A 16,606-nucleotide genomic window follows, 5' to 3' on the forward strand; every position below is an offset into this window, starting at 1 on the left:
TGACCCCATTTTATAAACTAGACCCCTTAAGGTATTAATTGAGGAGTATAGTGAGTATTTTGACCCTATAACCTTTTCACAGATTTTACTAACCTTGGGATGTGTAGGTTAAAAATTACTAAAATGTCCCTTTATCCCCAAAGTTTTAATTTTCACAAGGGGTTAAATGAGAAAAAGCCCCCCACATTTTGTTACACAATTTCTCCTGAACACGGCAATACCCCATATGTGGCCATAATCTGCTGTATGGGGACATGGTGGGGCTCCGAATGGAAAGAGCGCTATTTGGGTTTTGGAGGGCAGATTTTCCTGGAATAGTTTTCAGGTGCCATGTCACATTTGCTGAGCCCCTAAAGTATCAATACAATGGAAACCCCTCAAATGTGACCCCATTTTAAAAACTACACCCATCAAAGAATGTATCAAGGTGTATTATCACTCTGAGCCTAAAAATGCTTCCCAAAAATTAATGTACAAAATGAAAATTGAAATTTTGAAAGAAATCTGCCATTTCGGTGCCCAATACGTTGCACCCACTTTGTGTTGTCAGAGACCAGCACTCCTAAAACTATTAAGGGGCCATCCCGAGGGTCAAAAAATTATATATGTGGGTGTAAACTGCTGCTTGGGCACACAGCAGGGCTCAGAAGGGAAGGAGCACTGCGCTTTTTAGCTTTTGGGGTACAGATTTAGAGGGACCCTCTGGGCGCCATGATGTCTTTGCAGAGCCCTGGAGGTTCCAGTAAACTGGAATTCCCTAAGAAGTGACCCCATTTTGTAGGGGCAATTTTAGGGACTCGGCAAATATGACATGGTGTCCAAACACCAACAATGTAAATCTGCACTCCAAAAGCACATAGCGCTCCTTCACATCTGCGCCCTGCTGTGTACCCAAATGGCGGTGTATGACACTGGTGTACCCCGGATAACGGACTTAATGCCATATGTGGGTAGAATCGGCTGTTTGGGCACAGAAGGGAAGGAGCGCTATTTTGTTTTTTGGCGCACAGTTTGGTTTTTGGACATCACTTTTGCAAAGACCCTGAATTGCCAATAAAGTGGAATCTGCAGACATGTCACCCCATTTTGGACACTACCCCACTGATGGGATTTATCAAGTGGCGTAGCGAGCGCTTTTAACCCTTGAGGGTTGCATTTATTTAGTTTCCAGAAATGAAATCGCAACTGACAATGAGAAGTTAAAAATGAAATTTTTCCAGAGATTCGCCATTTCAGTATCTGATATATTGTGCCCAACTTATGTCAGCAGAGATACACACTCCAAAAATTGTTAAGTGGGTATCCCGGGCACAACGGCTTTTAGAGCGTTCATCTCTGATACAAGGCAGGCACAACATATTATGCACTGAAATGACGGATTCCTGGAAAAATTGGTATTTTCACTTCTCACAATCAGCTTCGTATTCATTTATGGATAATAAGTTATAGCAACACTTGGGGGTTAAAAATGCTCTCTGTACCCCTGGATAAATCCTTCAGGGGTGTAGTTTCCAAAATAAGGTCTCATATCAGGGGATTCCACATTACTGGCGTTTCAGCTCTACAAAAGTGTCATGGCATCCAAAAACCAAACCGTCTGTGCTCCAAAAACCCAATAACCCTTCTTCCCTTCTGTGTCTGGCTGTGCCCTAATATCAGTTTATACTCACATATGACATTACGTCCATTATCCCGGGTACACCAGTGTCATACATGTGTCATACATGTGGCATAAACTGTAGTTTGGGCGCACAGCAGGGCGCAGAAGGGAAGGAGCGCGATGCGGCTTTTGGAGTACAGATTCAGATGTTTGGTATCTGGACGCCATGTCATGTTTGTAGAGCCTGTAAGGTACCAGAAAAGTGGATTCCCCAAAGGAGTGACCCCATTTTGAAAACTGCACCCCTCAAAGAATTTATCAGGGGGTGTAGTGAGTATTCATATCCCAGACGTGATTGCACAGCGGATGGCGAAGAGGGAATATATAAGCTGTGCGGAGAACATTGCAGACACCAAATTCCCTACTATGTCCCAGTAGCTCCTATGATTGGTCGAGTCACTCTGGGGGTCACTTTGGGGGTCATTTCTGGTGTCCGTTCCCTCATAAGGTGTAAATCTGGGGTGTCCCTTGATATCCGCTCGCACAGCTTATATATTCCCTACCTGCCGCAGCCAGTTGTATTCTAATGATTTGGCGATTTTTGCGGGTTTTTGTCTTCACATTGCTGGATGCTATATTTTCTTAATTTTTCTGGTGACGTGGCCATATAAGGGCTTGTTGTTTGCGGTATGAGGTGTATTTTGTAATGACACCATTTTTGGGTGCTTACAATCTATTCAGTACATTTTATTAACTCTTTTTGCTGGATTTAAAAAAATAAAATCAATTCTGGCATTGAGTTTTCCCTTTTAAATTTTGTGCCATGCAGCGTACAGTATAAGTAACATGTGACCTTTATTCTGCGGGTCGGTACGGTTACGGCGATACCTCACTTATAGTATTTTTTTGTGTTACTAATTCTGCAGAACAAAAACACATTTGGGGACATAAATCAGTGATTTTTGCATCGCCACCTTCTGAGAGGCGTAACATTTTTATTTTTCCGTGGACAGTGTTGGTTGGGGGATTATTTTTTGCGGGACAACCTGCGCTTTTTATTGGTACTATTGTGGGGTGTATATGACTTTTTGATCACTTTTTATAGCATATTTTCTAAGGTGAGATGGTGAAAAATCACTACTTCCGGCGGGTTTTTTTCCGTTTTTTTTCCCCCGACGTTTACCGTATACATTAAATATTATTTCAGTTTTATTGTACAGATCGTTACGGACGCGGCGATACCAAATATGTATTGTTTTTATTAATTTTTAGGGTTTTTTTTACATAACTCATTTTCTATAGAAAAAAGGAGACTTTTGGGGCTTTATAACTTTATTCATTTTTTTCAAAAGTTTTATTTATTTATTTTTCACTTTTTTTTACTTTTTATTTCACTTTTTTATGTGTCCCTCTTAGGACACTTGATTCAGGAATGATTTCATTGCTGAATCAGTGTTACAGGCTGGAGACGCAGGAGACACAGGCTGCATGTGTCTCCAGTCTGTATCAGGAAGCCAAGCGATGTAGACGCATCGCTTGGCTTCCTGACAACGTGGGCAGGATCAACCAGGTAACAGGGGGCTCAGGCAGTCTGGGGTCACTGGCCAGACCCCAGACTGCATGTTTTGTATATCGGCACCCTCCGATCTCGCCGCGGGGGGTGCCGATACCGCCGGCACCATCACGGAACCGCTTCAGTTCCGTGATCATGTTTGATCACGGAACTGAAGGGGTTAAAACCCCCCCATCGGAGACCCCTCCGATGGGGGGTTATGGAGCAGGGTCTTAGCTGTCAGATACAGCTAAGATCCGCTCCAGTTACGTCGGCACTGACAGGGAATCCTTCCCTGACTGCCCGACGTAGTTTTCCTATAGGGCAGTCAGGAAGGACCTGTCAGTGCCGACGTAGATTCCCTATGGGCCGGTCGTTAAGGGGTTAAGACATCAAATCTATTTTTCTCAAAATCTACAAAAGTGACTTGCACACAGTGAAACCTATTTGAGACAAAACCCAAATTGCATTAAAAAGTGGCTTTCTGGGTAGAGCAATCTTTTCAAGGAAGATGGATAGTGTGGAAAACTGAAACTCTGTCACAGAAAAACTTGGTGGTGACAATTAAAGAGGACCTTTCATCAGATTGGGCACAGGCAGTTCCATATACTGCTGGAAAGCCGACAGTGCACTGAATTCAGCGCACTATTGGCTTTCCCGATCTGTGCCCCAGGTAAAGAGCTTACGGTGCCGGTACTGTAGCTCTTTACAATCGGGCGTTTCTGACAGTCAGTCAGGAACGTCCTTTTTCCCAGCAGCACCTATCGCGCTGCACAGTGTGAACAGGGGGAACACCCCCCTCCCCGCCTGATAATACTCGTCTATGGACGAGCACTGTGAGCAGAGGGAGGGGGCGTTCCTCCCCGTTCACACAGCACTGCGCGATAGGCACTGCTGTGGAGAAGGACGTACCTGACTGACTGTCAGGAACACCCTTTTGACTGTAAAGCGCTACAGTACCGGGACCGATAATGCTTTACCTGGGGCACAGATTGGGAAAGCCGTCAGTGCGCTGAATTCAGCGCACTGTCGGCTTTCCAGCAGAGAACTGCCTGTGCCCAATCTGATGAAAGGTCCTCTTTGAATATGCTTGGGGGAGGTGCTAGACTGCCCTTAAAGTAACTGGACCCTAACCTACCATATGCCATTTATAATACGTGGCTTAGGACTCTGTTCTGGACCATGTATAGCTATGCCTTTGGAGGGTCTTTTTATATTAGCTACAGCATAAAGTATCTGCAGGTCTTCTGGTATCCGTGCATTACAATAGCAGTTCCCAAGATACTGCAGGCTCTCAGGGCATACTGGAAGTTATAGTTCTGCTGTCACTGGAGAGACCATTTTTCCTGTAGCAAAACCAAAAGAGGACCTTTGACTTTTTTTTTCTTTTCCTAGACTTTTTTTCATACTGCTAACTTTATTAAAATCAAAAATATATTTTTATTGTTGCTCTAGGGAACCAGTTGCTTTTGGGGATACTTGATATCATTGTGACACTGATGCTATTATCTTCATAGCAGATGCTTGACTTGTAGTGAGTCATCCTACACTGCCCCCCAGGCCTATGTAATTTTTATAGTCTCTCTGAAGTGTGTATTAATTATTAATAGCCTTGCTCAGTAATACATATGGTTTTTTTCCTTCTCTTGCAGCCTTGCCGTCCATCCTGACAAAATTACCATAGCAACGGGCCAAGTTGCAGGTACATCTAAGGATGGAAAAGTAAGTTATACTTTCTTGTTAATGAAGCTCAGAATAAGATCAGGGACGCCACATCGAGTGTTATGTTGAGATAGTCATCATATGCTTTGCAGAAAAATTTAGGTTTTGCGATATAGTTGTACTTCTCCACTATATTAGTCTGTGAGGCTGTACTATACATTGACATGTTTCCAATTTCATACTGAAGCAGATTTTATATGAATACATAAAAAGTGGTATGTTGTATTGGCTCAGCTGTGTGTATGATACCTTAAGAGGTCCCTGAGTTTTCATGAAAAATGTAAATATCTGCAGGGTCTTGTTGGGCAGTTGACTGTATAAGCCTTTTATAGATGGTGTCCTATCAGTTTTTCAGCTTCTAATAGCCCCATTATTGCTGCAGCACATTTTTACTTTTCTCCCTGCGATGGGGGACAAGAAGGAGCAGTCTGGTGCACTCCCCCAAACTATTACTGCTACTGTTGATTTTCTTTACATGCATTTTTGCCAGGAGTAACTGTAAAATGGCAAACAAGTCTCTGAGAAAAACCCATGAGAACAGAATATGATGTAGGAGATCAAGCGACAGTGGACTGCAAATCTTGTACATGATACAGTTAGGAAAGCTGCCTGCTTTCTATGACTAAAATTCCATCAGCAATAATACAAACAGCTATTCATGAGTATATAGTAGTACATGCTGAAGAATTAGGTGCCTGATGTACAGAGATTAAGCTGTGTACAGATGTGTAGGGGCTAAGAAGGGAAATTGGCCCTACCCTGTCCACTCGCTCTGTGAAGAGAAAACGGACCCTCCACTTCCATTGATTGTGAACCCATCTTAGGCTAAGGCTCCACATTGCAGAAACACAGCGTTTTTTTGTAGCAGACTTTATGTATTTTGGGGGGGGGGGGGGCGTTTGAGCCAACGCCAAGAATAGCTACTAAAGGAATAGGCAATATATAGGAGGTTTATATACTACTATCTTTTGCTCAATCCACTCCTGGCTTTAGCTTAAAAAAAAAAAAAAAAAAAAAAAGCAGCATTTCCACAACGTGAGAGCTTAACCTTAATCTTTAAGGTATCTACTAATGGAGAGAACAGCAAATTAGCTATAAAGGAGACTCCTAGTGTCAGGTGAGAGGTTTTACAAGCAGAAAACAGCAACATTTTTAAAGGAATTCTATAATTAAAAACCACATTTTAAACTACAAGCACGTAGGAATAGCCTTTATAAAGGCTTTTCATCTCTTACCTTTATCTTGAAGATCCTCAACGACGTTTTTGAATTTTTCTTCATTGTCTCAGAAAGCACTGGGGGCTTTCCTCTTGTGCCCTGAGCACAGCTTTGTCATCCATTTCTGCGCTACTTTTCTTCTGCTCAGTCGGCCATTCTCCTCCTCTTCACTATTCTTCTCTTCTTTCTGGAGACCACCGTAAAATGGCCAACAGACACGCACAGTCGACTTTTCTGTCGGCTTTTTTGTGGTGGTCTCCTGTAAGAAGAGGAGGAGAATGGCGGAGCAGAAGAAAGGCTATTCCTAGGTACTTTTTAGTTTAAAACATGTTTTTTAATGGAGAATCCCTTTAAATAACGTGCATTTTTGGTCCAGTATCATATTCTTTATTAAATGAGACCAAGTTATCTGAAAAGTTAGTGACCACATAAAAGGTTTTCTTTAAGAGAACCTGTCATCTCTCCTGACATTATATATGGCATTATTGCAGAAACCTCATGTCTGCACTCAAGTAATATGTTGCATTTATGTTTTCTAGCAATTACCGCCACATGTCCGTGTTTGGGATTCTGTGACGCTCAACACATTGCATGTCATTGGCATGGGCTTCTTCGATCGTGCTGTAACATGTGTTGCTTTCTCGAAGTCCGTAAGTAATAGAACCTAGTACTATTTCATTGAATTTTTGTATTTATTTATTTATTTATTTTATACAGTCTACATGCATACAATAGTTCTCTAATTGTGGTCATAGACACAAAGGTTATTGGTGACCCTGATGACCAGTGAAGATAAATCTCTGTGTCTGTGGTGCTATAATAGTTGTGTACCAGAACATTTCTATGTAGAGATGAGCGGTTTGGTTTATTAGCACATTTCTGCCATTTGGAGTCTTAAGGATAAGGCTGGGCAGTTAGTCAAGCAATTCTTCAAGGATTTCCATCAAAGTCATGAAAGCAATATTGGCCCTATCTTTGTAGGCTGCACAGTATAAGGGCTAAAATGATGTAGCAGAAAGATGAGGTGAAAGTCACAGAGGATACTGGGACACCAAATTGTAGACCGAAGCAGTATAGTGCATTGTAGAGGACGTTATACTGAGCATCGTCATACCTTTACATAGTCCAATAAATGCACCTTTGCCCTGAAAAAGCTATTTTTTAGAAATATGCAAAAGAAGTTTGAATGCAATATGGGGGTGTCAGAGACCCAGTCTGTAGGTGTGATTCGTTGATTAAATTGCACCGCACCATAAAGTTGATTGACAACATCTTCCTATCAGCAAGGACAATGCTTGTAACCTGCTGATGCGCCTGGCGTTTCCCAGTCTGTGAGTGAGCTGTACAATTCCTAATTCTTCCTATGTCATCTGATTAGAAAGAAGATATCAATCATATGTAAAGAGTTGACAATGGGCATCGATTATACTGCTGATCCAAACCTTGAGACTAAGCCATTGAAGGCCCCTGCACCCTTTATTACAAGTGAGCTTTACTTGCAGATATTTCTAAAACTGCTTTATCAAGAAAATATATATTAGACTATCAAAAGGTATGATGGAGCCCTGTGGTTGGTTTGGTATAGTGTCTGCTGGTGACCCTTCTTCTCTGTCTACATGGAGTATCAGGGGAACGTGCTGAGCCCTTGTTCTTCTAATCAGTAATGGTCCCAGTGGTTTTACCTTCAGTGATCTAATAAGTGTCATTAGTGACACAACCCCTCTAACTATGGAAATTACCGATCTCTTCATTTTAGGCCTTATCGCTTTATTGTGTGACACTTTTTCAACTCTATATATACTATCCACAATTCTATGCCGATTTAATTTTATTTATTCACATGACTGAGCTTTACGACCATGTGATTTCCGCTATGCATGGAAAAATAGGACATAATCATCTGTTTTGTTTTTTTATGTATGGATTGGACAGTATGGGTACATTTAAAAAAAAAAACAAAAAAACAGTCACAAACTCCATTATAGCACCAATGGAGGCACCATTCTAGGTAGGGCTCACTTGATATGCTGGGTCCTGGAGTTAGACACCCTTTTAAATTATAACAATTTGCCAGTTTTATTTTTTGTATTCTGTTCATTGTAATACTGATTTCGGATCGTTTGCTCCTTTATTTAGAATGGAGGAGGTAACCTTTGTTCTGTAGACGATTCCAATGACCATGTGCTTTCTGTCTGGGACTGGCAGAAAGAAGAGAAGCTGGCCGATGTAAAGGTAATGGATGTCTCACCTGTCTTCACTGCTGTTTGATTCTCTCCATGTACACTGGGTTTACACATTGCTTTATCTAATCCATAACTGCATACTTCTTTTTAATTGCAGTAATGGGTAGCACTTTTTGCTATACATTTCAACTGAGTTGTACAGTTTTACTAAGCCAGTATATCAGAGGTCTTCTATTTGATGGCCATTAACATACAGGTAAAATGTGTAGTGCTGCTCATTACTTCAATGAAAAAGCAATGTGTGAATGCATCCTGAAGCTCAGGGACACATTGCACAGATTAGCTATCTGTCTGATTTGGGTAGATCACAATGCCATTTGTTTATTACATATCATGCCACCATGATGTATGCAACCTCAAGTGCATGAATATATGATGTTAATATGTCCTTTGTAGGTGATTACACAGTAAGGGCTTTTAAGATCAGATATTATGTAATGTTGCCTTGGCATTTAAGGACTACAAAACAACTTTTTTTGTCATGAGTTGTATGGAAAATTAACAATCTTAAAGGCATAGTGACGAATTATCAACCTTAGTATGACTGGGGACAGGGCATTGGTAATGTAACTTGTAACAGACTGTGGGTGAGGAGGATATAATTTTTAAAGAGGACCTTTCACCCCCTCCAAGAAGCCCACCCCAATTAATAGCTGCTTCTTCACTGATTCTGACACATTTGAAATTTTTTCTCTAGCCCCTACAGATTCTAAGTAATCAATGCTGTTAGTTTTGGTGACTGAAATTATGTTTAAGCTCTGTACTGTCAAAAGGGCAGTGTCAGTCAGGAGCAGACAAGGGGTGTGATTCTGAGCTCTGACTCTGGCTGCCTCTGATTTGAGATCCAAATCAAGCTCCCCTTGCCTGACACTACCCTTCTGACAGTCCAGAACTTAAATGGCACATCAGACATTAAAGGGGTTGTCCCATCACAAGGATCCTATCTATACTGCTTGTTAATGTGGATGTAAGACTTTTCCTAAATACATTGCTTCAGCAATACTGCTTTGTTTGTCCACTATCTTACTTTATTCAATTCATTGTGGCCACAGCCCTGACTTAGCTGCTCTTGAGTCAAGTGATGTATCTGCTGCTCTCAGGGGGGAGGAAGGAGGGGCTAAGTGCATGGAAGCGAGCCTGTGTATCTAGCTATTCCTGTGTCCACACCACGTGACCTAGCTTCCTGCTATCAGATAGGGGAGAGGAGCTACTTTCATTTCTTCTGTTCTCCCAGTTATCAGGCCAGCTAATTCAATTGTGTTCATTATGGCAGAGTCAGGCAGTCTCTGTATGTAACACAGAATGGAGTTGCTGCTGCCTGTACTTCATAGTCCAATATGGGTGGGCGGAACTACACACTAATTTGGGGGCGGAGCTAAATGACAGGTTGCATGTGAAACCCCGCCCACCAAATGATGCAAGAAACCAGGAAGAAAGAAGATTTTACAACAGTGAAGACTGGTGAGTATGCGACGTGGGAATACCCCTTTAAAGCTAACTGCACTTGTTGCTCGGGAACAGTGAGGACTAGAGAGAAAATTCCAACTGCGCTGGAATCAGTGGAGCAGCAGCTATTCACGGATATTACAAACTTATAAATTGGATGGAGGTGGTGAAAAGTCCTCTATAAAAGTCCAAGATTTAAGAATTGGTGCACAACCACCCACGGCCAACTCCTCTTTTGTACAGTGCTAAAATTATTTTTCGAAAGTCCCTGAACTGCTGTCCCTGACTGTTTTATCTGTTTAGTGCTCAAACGAAGCAGTGTTTGTGGCAGACTTCCATCCAACAGATACAAACATCATAGTCACATGTGGCAAATCTCACCTGTATTTCTGGACCCTGGAGGGAAATTCTCTGATCAAGAAGCAAGGATTATTTGAGGTATTATGAATATTTTTATTATCTGTTACTCACTGTAATAAAAAGTGTCTGCTCTTGTACCCATGTAGGCCCCAGGAGGAATATTGAAAGGGGTATTCCCATCTACATTATTATTTTTAAATTTGTAGATAATTAAAAGTTAATCATTTTTGCAAATATAAGTAATTAAAAATTCTGCAAAGTTTTAAAGATTTTCTTTAACTTTCTTAGTGATCACAGTCTGTTGTCTTGATCGGTTGCCATGGATACGACCACTAATGCAGAAACTTTCTAAGGTCAGAAAATCAGCCATGATGTCCTTATTGTGGCCAGGATATCTTCTGATACCTGTAGTGTCCCTGTCTGATAACCCAGCGACAATAAGAAAATCATAGCTGGGTTCCTGACAAGTCCCAGACCATAGAAAGTTTCTGCATTAGTGGTCGTAACCATCGGCAACCAATCAAGATAATAGACTGCCACCACTAAGAAAGTTCGAGAAAATCTTTAAAACTCTGCAGAATTTTTAATTAGTTATATTTGCAAAAATGTTTAACTTTTAATTATCTACAAATATAGATATGATTATGTTCATGGGAATACCCCTTTAAGTCATCACACAGTGATATAACCATAATGAAAGAGAGTACAACTAAGGGTATGTTCACACGGAGTATTTTGCAGGCAGATTAGGCCCATTCATTCGGGCCTAATCAGGAGCAGGATGCCGATGCATTCACTCAGCGGAAAAGGTTTCCGCCGTGTGAACAGACCCTTAGAGATGCTGTCACCTTTTATTAGCATATTCACATGCTACACAGCATTACAGAGCGCATTACAGTGATGACCATCATACATTTTATTATGTATGTCACATTTGCACATTTGAAGAAAATCACTTTGAAATGTGATGCAAATAACGCTGGGTTCACACCAGCATCCAGTCTCCGTTCTGAGGTTTCCATCTTCTGCATGTAGAAGATTGAAATCTGTCAGACCGGGTCCGGCCGGCATTTTGAGCTCTTCGCAGTGAAACCGTGTGTTTTTTTTGTTTGTTTGTTTTTGTTTTTTTTTTTAATCTGGACACAGTCGTGCATGTCCGACTCTGTGTCCGGCTAAAAAAAAAAAAAAAAACTGTTTTGCTGCAGAGAGCTCAAAACGCTCACCGACGCTCATGGCCGGACACTTTCCAAACCCATTCATTTAAATGGGTTTGAAAAATGCCTGCAGGTTTTGGGCAGGAAACGGAAACCTGAAAGCGGAGACCCCCGGGCGCAGATGTGAACGAGCCCTAAGGCAGTTTGTGCAAGTGGGGTGGATCTTTAGGGCAGTGATTTTCAACCTTTTTTGAGCCGCGGCACACTTTTTACACTTAAAAAATCCCGGGGCACACCACCAACCAAAATGGCACAAAATGACACTAAAACAGTACATATTATACATATAGTTAATAATATAGATTCTAAATGGTTGATTCTTTGGCTGAAATAAACTGCCGCAAAATCTGCAACAAAAACGCTGCGTTTATGCAACGTGGGGCCTCAGCCTTACGCCTTCTGCATACAAGTGGCACGCATGTGGTTTTCACTGATATAAACATTAAAAATTAATTGACAGGGCCACAAATGCAGACAGATATAGGGTAGGTATAGGACAGATATAGGGTAGGTATAGGACAGATATAGGACCTGCTCTATAATTTTCAGCTCTTCAATTTGGCCCAGATACACAGCCACAAAAAGAATGGCTGTATATATGGGTCCTTAGAAATGTATAGGTCTGTACTCTTATCCACAGTTGTGTATAAAAAGTCTGGTCATGTATATTACAGGTTACAACTCAATGTGCCTCATATTAATAGCAGTGAACCCCATCCTGTCCCTCACATTAACACCCTGTGTGCTTTACATAAGGGATACTGATATGTGAGACATATGGAGGTGATAATTAAGTAAATATCTTCATTATATAGTACCCCCATATGTCACACATGTTATTAACTCTTATGTGAGCCACACAGGAGTTAATATGAGGGACATGATGGGGTTAATTGCTATTAATGTGAGGCACATGGAGTTACTAAAACTAAAGTAATAACCCCAAATGCCTGACATTAATGAGAATAGTTACTAACCTGGTGTTTTCTTTTACTTTCACTTTGTTCAGCTTCCTCTCCTATTCAGGGCTGCAGACGGCAGGAGCTCCTCACGTGTAGCAGCAGGTCCAAGGAGCCCTTATCCTGTGCAGTGAGAGGCTCACCTCTGATTGGTGGGCAGGGAGAGAAGGGGGCGTGTCCTACACCTCAGCTCTAGCTAGCAGAGCAGTGAAGGGACGCTCCGTCTACATTTACACGGGGACTGGCTGCTGTGCCAGCAAAATAGGTCTCCCGTGACAATCTTGGCATGCGTCTGGGGAACTTTCCCCGCGGCACACCCGACCATGTGTCACGGCACACTAGTGTGCCACGGCACACTGGTTGAAAATCACTGCTTTAGGGCACAGCTCTTGCTTCTCATATAGGGTAGTGATGTCATAGTAGTGGGAAGATCAACACTTATTGTACAGTGTGGTGTAGGCAGGAGATGGTAGGGGTCTGCGTGGCAAGAGCAATGCTCCTGGGTGATGAAGGCCCACTACCTGTTCACCAACTACCTCATTTACATAAGTCTTCAAAGTTGTTTTTCTCTGAATCTACAAAAGTAATATATGTAACAAAATTATGATGTTTATCACTGTAATGTGCGAGTTGAATATGCTTGGGTGAGCTGGTAGATTTCCTTTAAATATATTTTAGAAAGAGTTTGCACTGTTGGAAAAAAAGTGATTTCACTAATAAAAATACTAATATAAAACAAAGCTACATCGATCACAAAAAGATGAGAAACCAAACAAGGAAAAAAAGGAAAAATGGCTTGGAGTTGAACTGGTTAAAATTGAATTTCACCTCAACCTTTCCTATATTAATACAGTTTGTTTTGTTATTTGGAACTGTTAGCATTCTCTTCTCCATCTTTGCAGAAACAAGAGAAACCAAAGTTTGTGCTGTGTGTCACTTTTTCTGAAAATGGCGACACAATCACTGGAGATTCAAGTGGAAATCTTCTAGTTTGGGGAAAAGGTATTTAGACAATGTGTTTTGTAGGCTGGCATATTGTATAAAGGAGAAGCTGCTATTGTTGCCAGACATACAAATATCAAGTACTTTTATAACCACAATAAGGACATTCTGAGATTAGCACTGAAATTTATTTTTGTTTTTGTTTTACCTCCTAGAACTATGAGGAAATACTGTAGATTTTATACTGACTGCCTCTGTTCAGTATTTTTCTTCTCAACTTGCCAGATCAATCACTGTTTGGGAAAGGCAATGACTTGGTGTCATGCTATACATGGCATGCCATGCTATTCACAAGTTCTTACTTTTACCTTGGTTTTTACCTTTAGGAACCAATAGGATTAGCCACGCAGTCCAAGGAGCGCATGATGGTGGTATTTTTGCACTTTGCATGCAGAGAGATGGCACATTGGTGTCCGGAGGAAAAGATAGGAAGCTTATATCATGGGATGGAAATTACCAGAAACACAATATAGTAGAGGTAAGGGCTTCACTATACTGAAAAGTGTGTATGCCATAGGGAATATGAACTATACCGTAAAATGTAAAAATCCAACACTTAAGACTGGTAATAAGAAATACTTGGGAAATGTAGATTAGCAGATTACTGAGCCAAGGTGTTATGTATTGTGTTTAGAAGTGTCATGTATATTTCTATGGCCATCCAGTGCTCCAGAATCTTTCATACTTTAGCCCCTCTCCTGTCACCATAATGACGTGACTAGACTCTCTTCCTTTATGTTTGCTTATTTTTTGAATAGAAAGAAAGCCCTGCAGGTACAACCTTTTGATGGTTTCTTCTGTTTGAAAAGTATAAAATGTGATGGGAAAGAATGGTTCCATCTTGCTTTGTTTTGTTTTTTTACAAGTAAATGCAATCTGTCAATCTATTACTGTTTTAAATTCACTGCTCTCATTCTATGACTGATGTATACAACAGACTATGGCTCTGTTCACATCTACGTTCGGGTTTCTGTTCAGAGAATCCGCTTGGGGACCCCCTGAACGGAAACCTATACGCATTAAAAAGCAATTACCTGGAAAACCCATGAACCCCATAGACTATAATGAGGTCCGTGTGGTTTCCGCACAAAACACAAAACATGCGGAGAGAAAAGTCCTGCAAGCAGCGTATTTCTCTCTGCATATTTCGTACTGAAACCACAAGGACCCCATTATAGTCTATGGGGTTCATGGTTTTCCAGGTAACTGCTTCTTAATGCATATAGGTTTCTGTTTAGGGGAGGTCCCCAAACGGAAACCCAAATGCAGATGTGAAACGGGCTAAAGATACCAGTATTGTAAACTCACCCTAATGCTTCCATTTCTTGGTTACTAAAATAATTTCTCCTACAGCTTATTACTTCTATTTTTCACTACATAGGATTTATTGACAAGCTATGTAGTCTTCAAATGAGAAGGTAGAGACTGTTATAACCTGGGCACATTTGCTAGGCTACCAAAGCTTTAAACGGGGTTTGTAAGATTTTATTATTGATGACCTGTTCTTGTCATAGGTCATCCATATCAGATCTGCAGGGTTAAATCCCTACACTCACAAGCAATAAGCTGTATGAACAAGAGCTGTACCCGTTTCACAGCTCTGTAAATTGTATAGCCACTGTGTCTGCTACTGATTCTGAGTGCAATTCATGTGAATGGGAGTTAACTGCAGCATGAACCTACGACCAGTGGCCTAAGAAGAGGAAGCAGAACTATCCCGAGCGCCGCAGCTTCTTTAAAGAGAGTGTATCTGTGGGATTGCAGAGTATTAGGTCATCAATATAAGAGATATTTGGGCCCATTATAAGGATAGTACATTAATATCTTATTCTTGGAAACTCCCTTTATGGTTGTGGTCACACGTGTTGGTCCACTATGAGGTATCTGCGTAATAATAATAATGATATCCCACAGCAGACCAACCCATGGCAGAAATCTTCTAGTTTTTGCTTCAAATTTAACCCCCTGTGTTTAGAGCAGTTTTGAATCTTTGTATTGAATAGACTGAAAACTGCTTCAGAATCCACATCAATAATTCACATGTTGTGGATTCCATACGGGCAGCACAAGACACTGTGCGCGGCATTTTTTTTTATTATTATTATTATTATTATTATTATTTTTTTTTTAACAGTGTATAGATGGAATTTGTTCTTATCCCATCCACTTTGCTTCTATTATAATTTGCAACAGGTTAGCCATAGCAATTCTGACGGAGGCTAGGCCACTGTGGAGAGAGCCACTGCAGATTTAAGACTCGTGCATAGCAGGCAGTGCAGTGCAAATATGAGATTATTTATGCACTTGATATCTGATGTACATATCTTCTAAGATTCCAGAACAGTTTGGCCCAGTGCGGACTGTTGCAGAAGGAAAAGGTGATGTTGTGCTGATCGGAACAACAAGGAACTTTGTCCTTCAGGGAACGCTAGCTGGAGACTTCAATACAATTACCCAGGTAAGGTTAAGTCTAATGGACAGTTATTTTATTTCATCTTTTATTATGTACAAATACATTCTCTGACAAAAAAAAAATACCGTTTCAAGAAGTTGTTGGAATTGAACAAAACTTTCTATGTATGAATGTTATGATATATGTAAGTAGTTACAATGATACAGTGAAAGGAGATGTTTATTTGAGAAAACTGTACAATTTAAAAGAGGCTCTAGCATCCTCTTTGGCAGTTTCTAACCTGGATACAAGATGATATTTTATTGGGTAAGGAGGCATACAGGTACCATATGGTATTCTCCAGCACATTTACGCACAGTGGTTGCAGCCTGGCCTTCAGATATCGCACATTTGTAGGTTGCCAAAGCCAGAGGCAACATGTGAACAACTAGATGTCCTGCCTATATCGCTGAGCTGTTAGTTCCCATAGTAGTGATATATGGGATACAAACTGTCCTATGCTATGGCTCCCCAGAACATCATACAAACAGAAGGGCAGTAGATTGCTGCACAAAAGTGATAGGCTAGCCACAAAGTCTCCATACTTGAACATGACCTTAATGGTATTCCAAACAGTACCTAGCTACCATAACTAAAGATAATATAGTTCCAGTCCATAACACTCAAGGTTTCTCATCCACAACACAACTGCAAAGGAAGGTGATGGTAGCAGTCAATGGCAGTATTTCCAATGGGTACCATGACTCCAAATGTACTTCTGCTAAGCTCTTGGAAATAGTCTGAGCAGAGACAGTTGACCACTTATTTACACACCCCTATGTCTGGATGTTGGACAAGCAAACTGAGGGAGACTCTCATGCTTGTCAATAGATCAAATC

The 16,606-nt window shown here is 41.0% G+C and overlaps 1 protein-coding gene across 7 annotated transcripts in view; it reads left to right on the forward strand.

The window, feature by feature from the left end:
* Positions 1–16,606, forward strand: part of EML1 (EMAP like 1) — a 97,939-nt gene that overhangs the window by 72,922 nt on the left and 8,411 nt on the right. For all 7 annotated transcript variants that reach the window (XM_075282486.1, XM_075282488.1, XM_075282491.1 and 4 more), the window contains 7 exons: positions 4,805–4,874; positions 6,631–6,741; positions 8,228–8,323; positions 10,084–10,218; positions 13,216–13,315; positions 13,642–13,793; positions 15,648–15,773. In XM_075282486.1, the coding sequence (XP_075138587.1) occupies positions 4,805–4,874; positions 6,631–6,741; positions 8,228–8,323; positions 10,084–10,218; positions 13,216–13,315; positions 13,642–13,793; positions 15,648–15,773 (790 nt within the window). The remainder of the gene's footprint in view (positions 1–4,804; positions 4,875–6,630; positions 6,742–8,227; positions 8,324–10,083; positions 10,219–13,215; positions 13,316–13,641; positions 13,794–15,647; positions 15,774–16,606) is intronic.

This window comes from Leptodactylus fuscus, chromosome 7 (assembly GCF_031893055.1).
Source record: "Leptodactylus fuscus isolate aLepFus1 chromosome 7, aLepFus1.hap2, whole genome shotgun sequence".
Taxonomy (NCBI): domain Eukaryota; kingdom Metazoa; phylum Chordata; class Amphibia; order Anura; family Leptodactylidae; genus Leptodactylus; species Leptodactylus fuscus.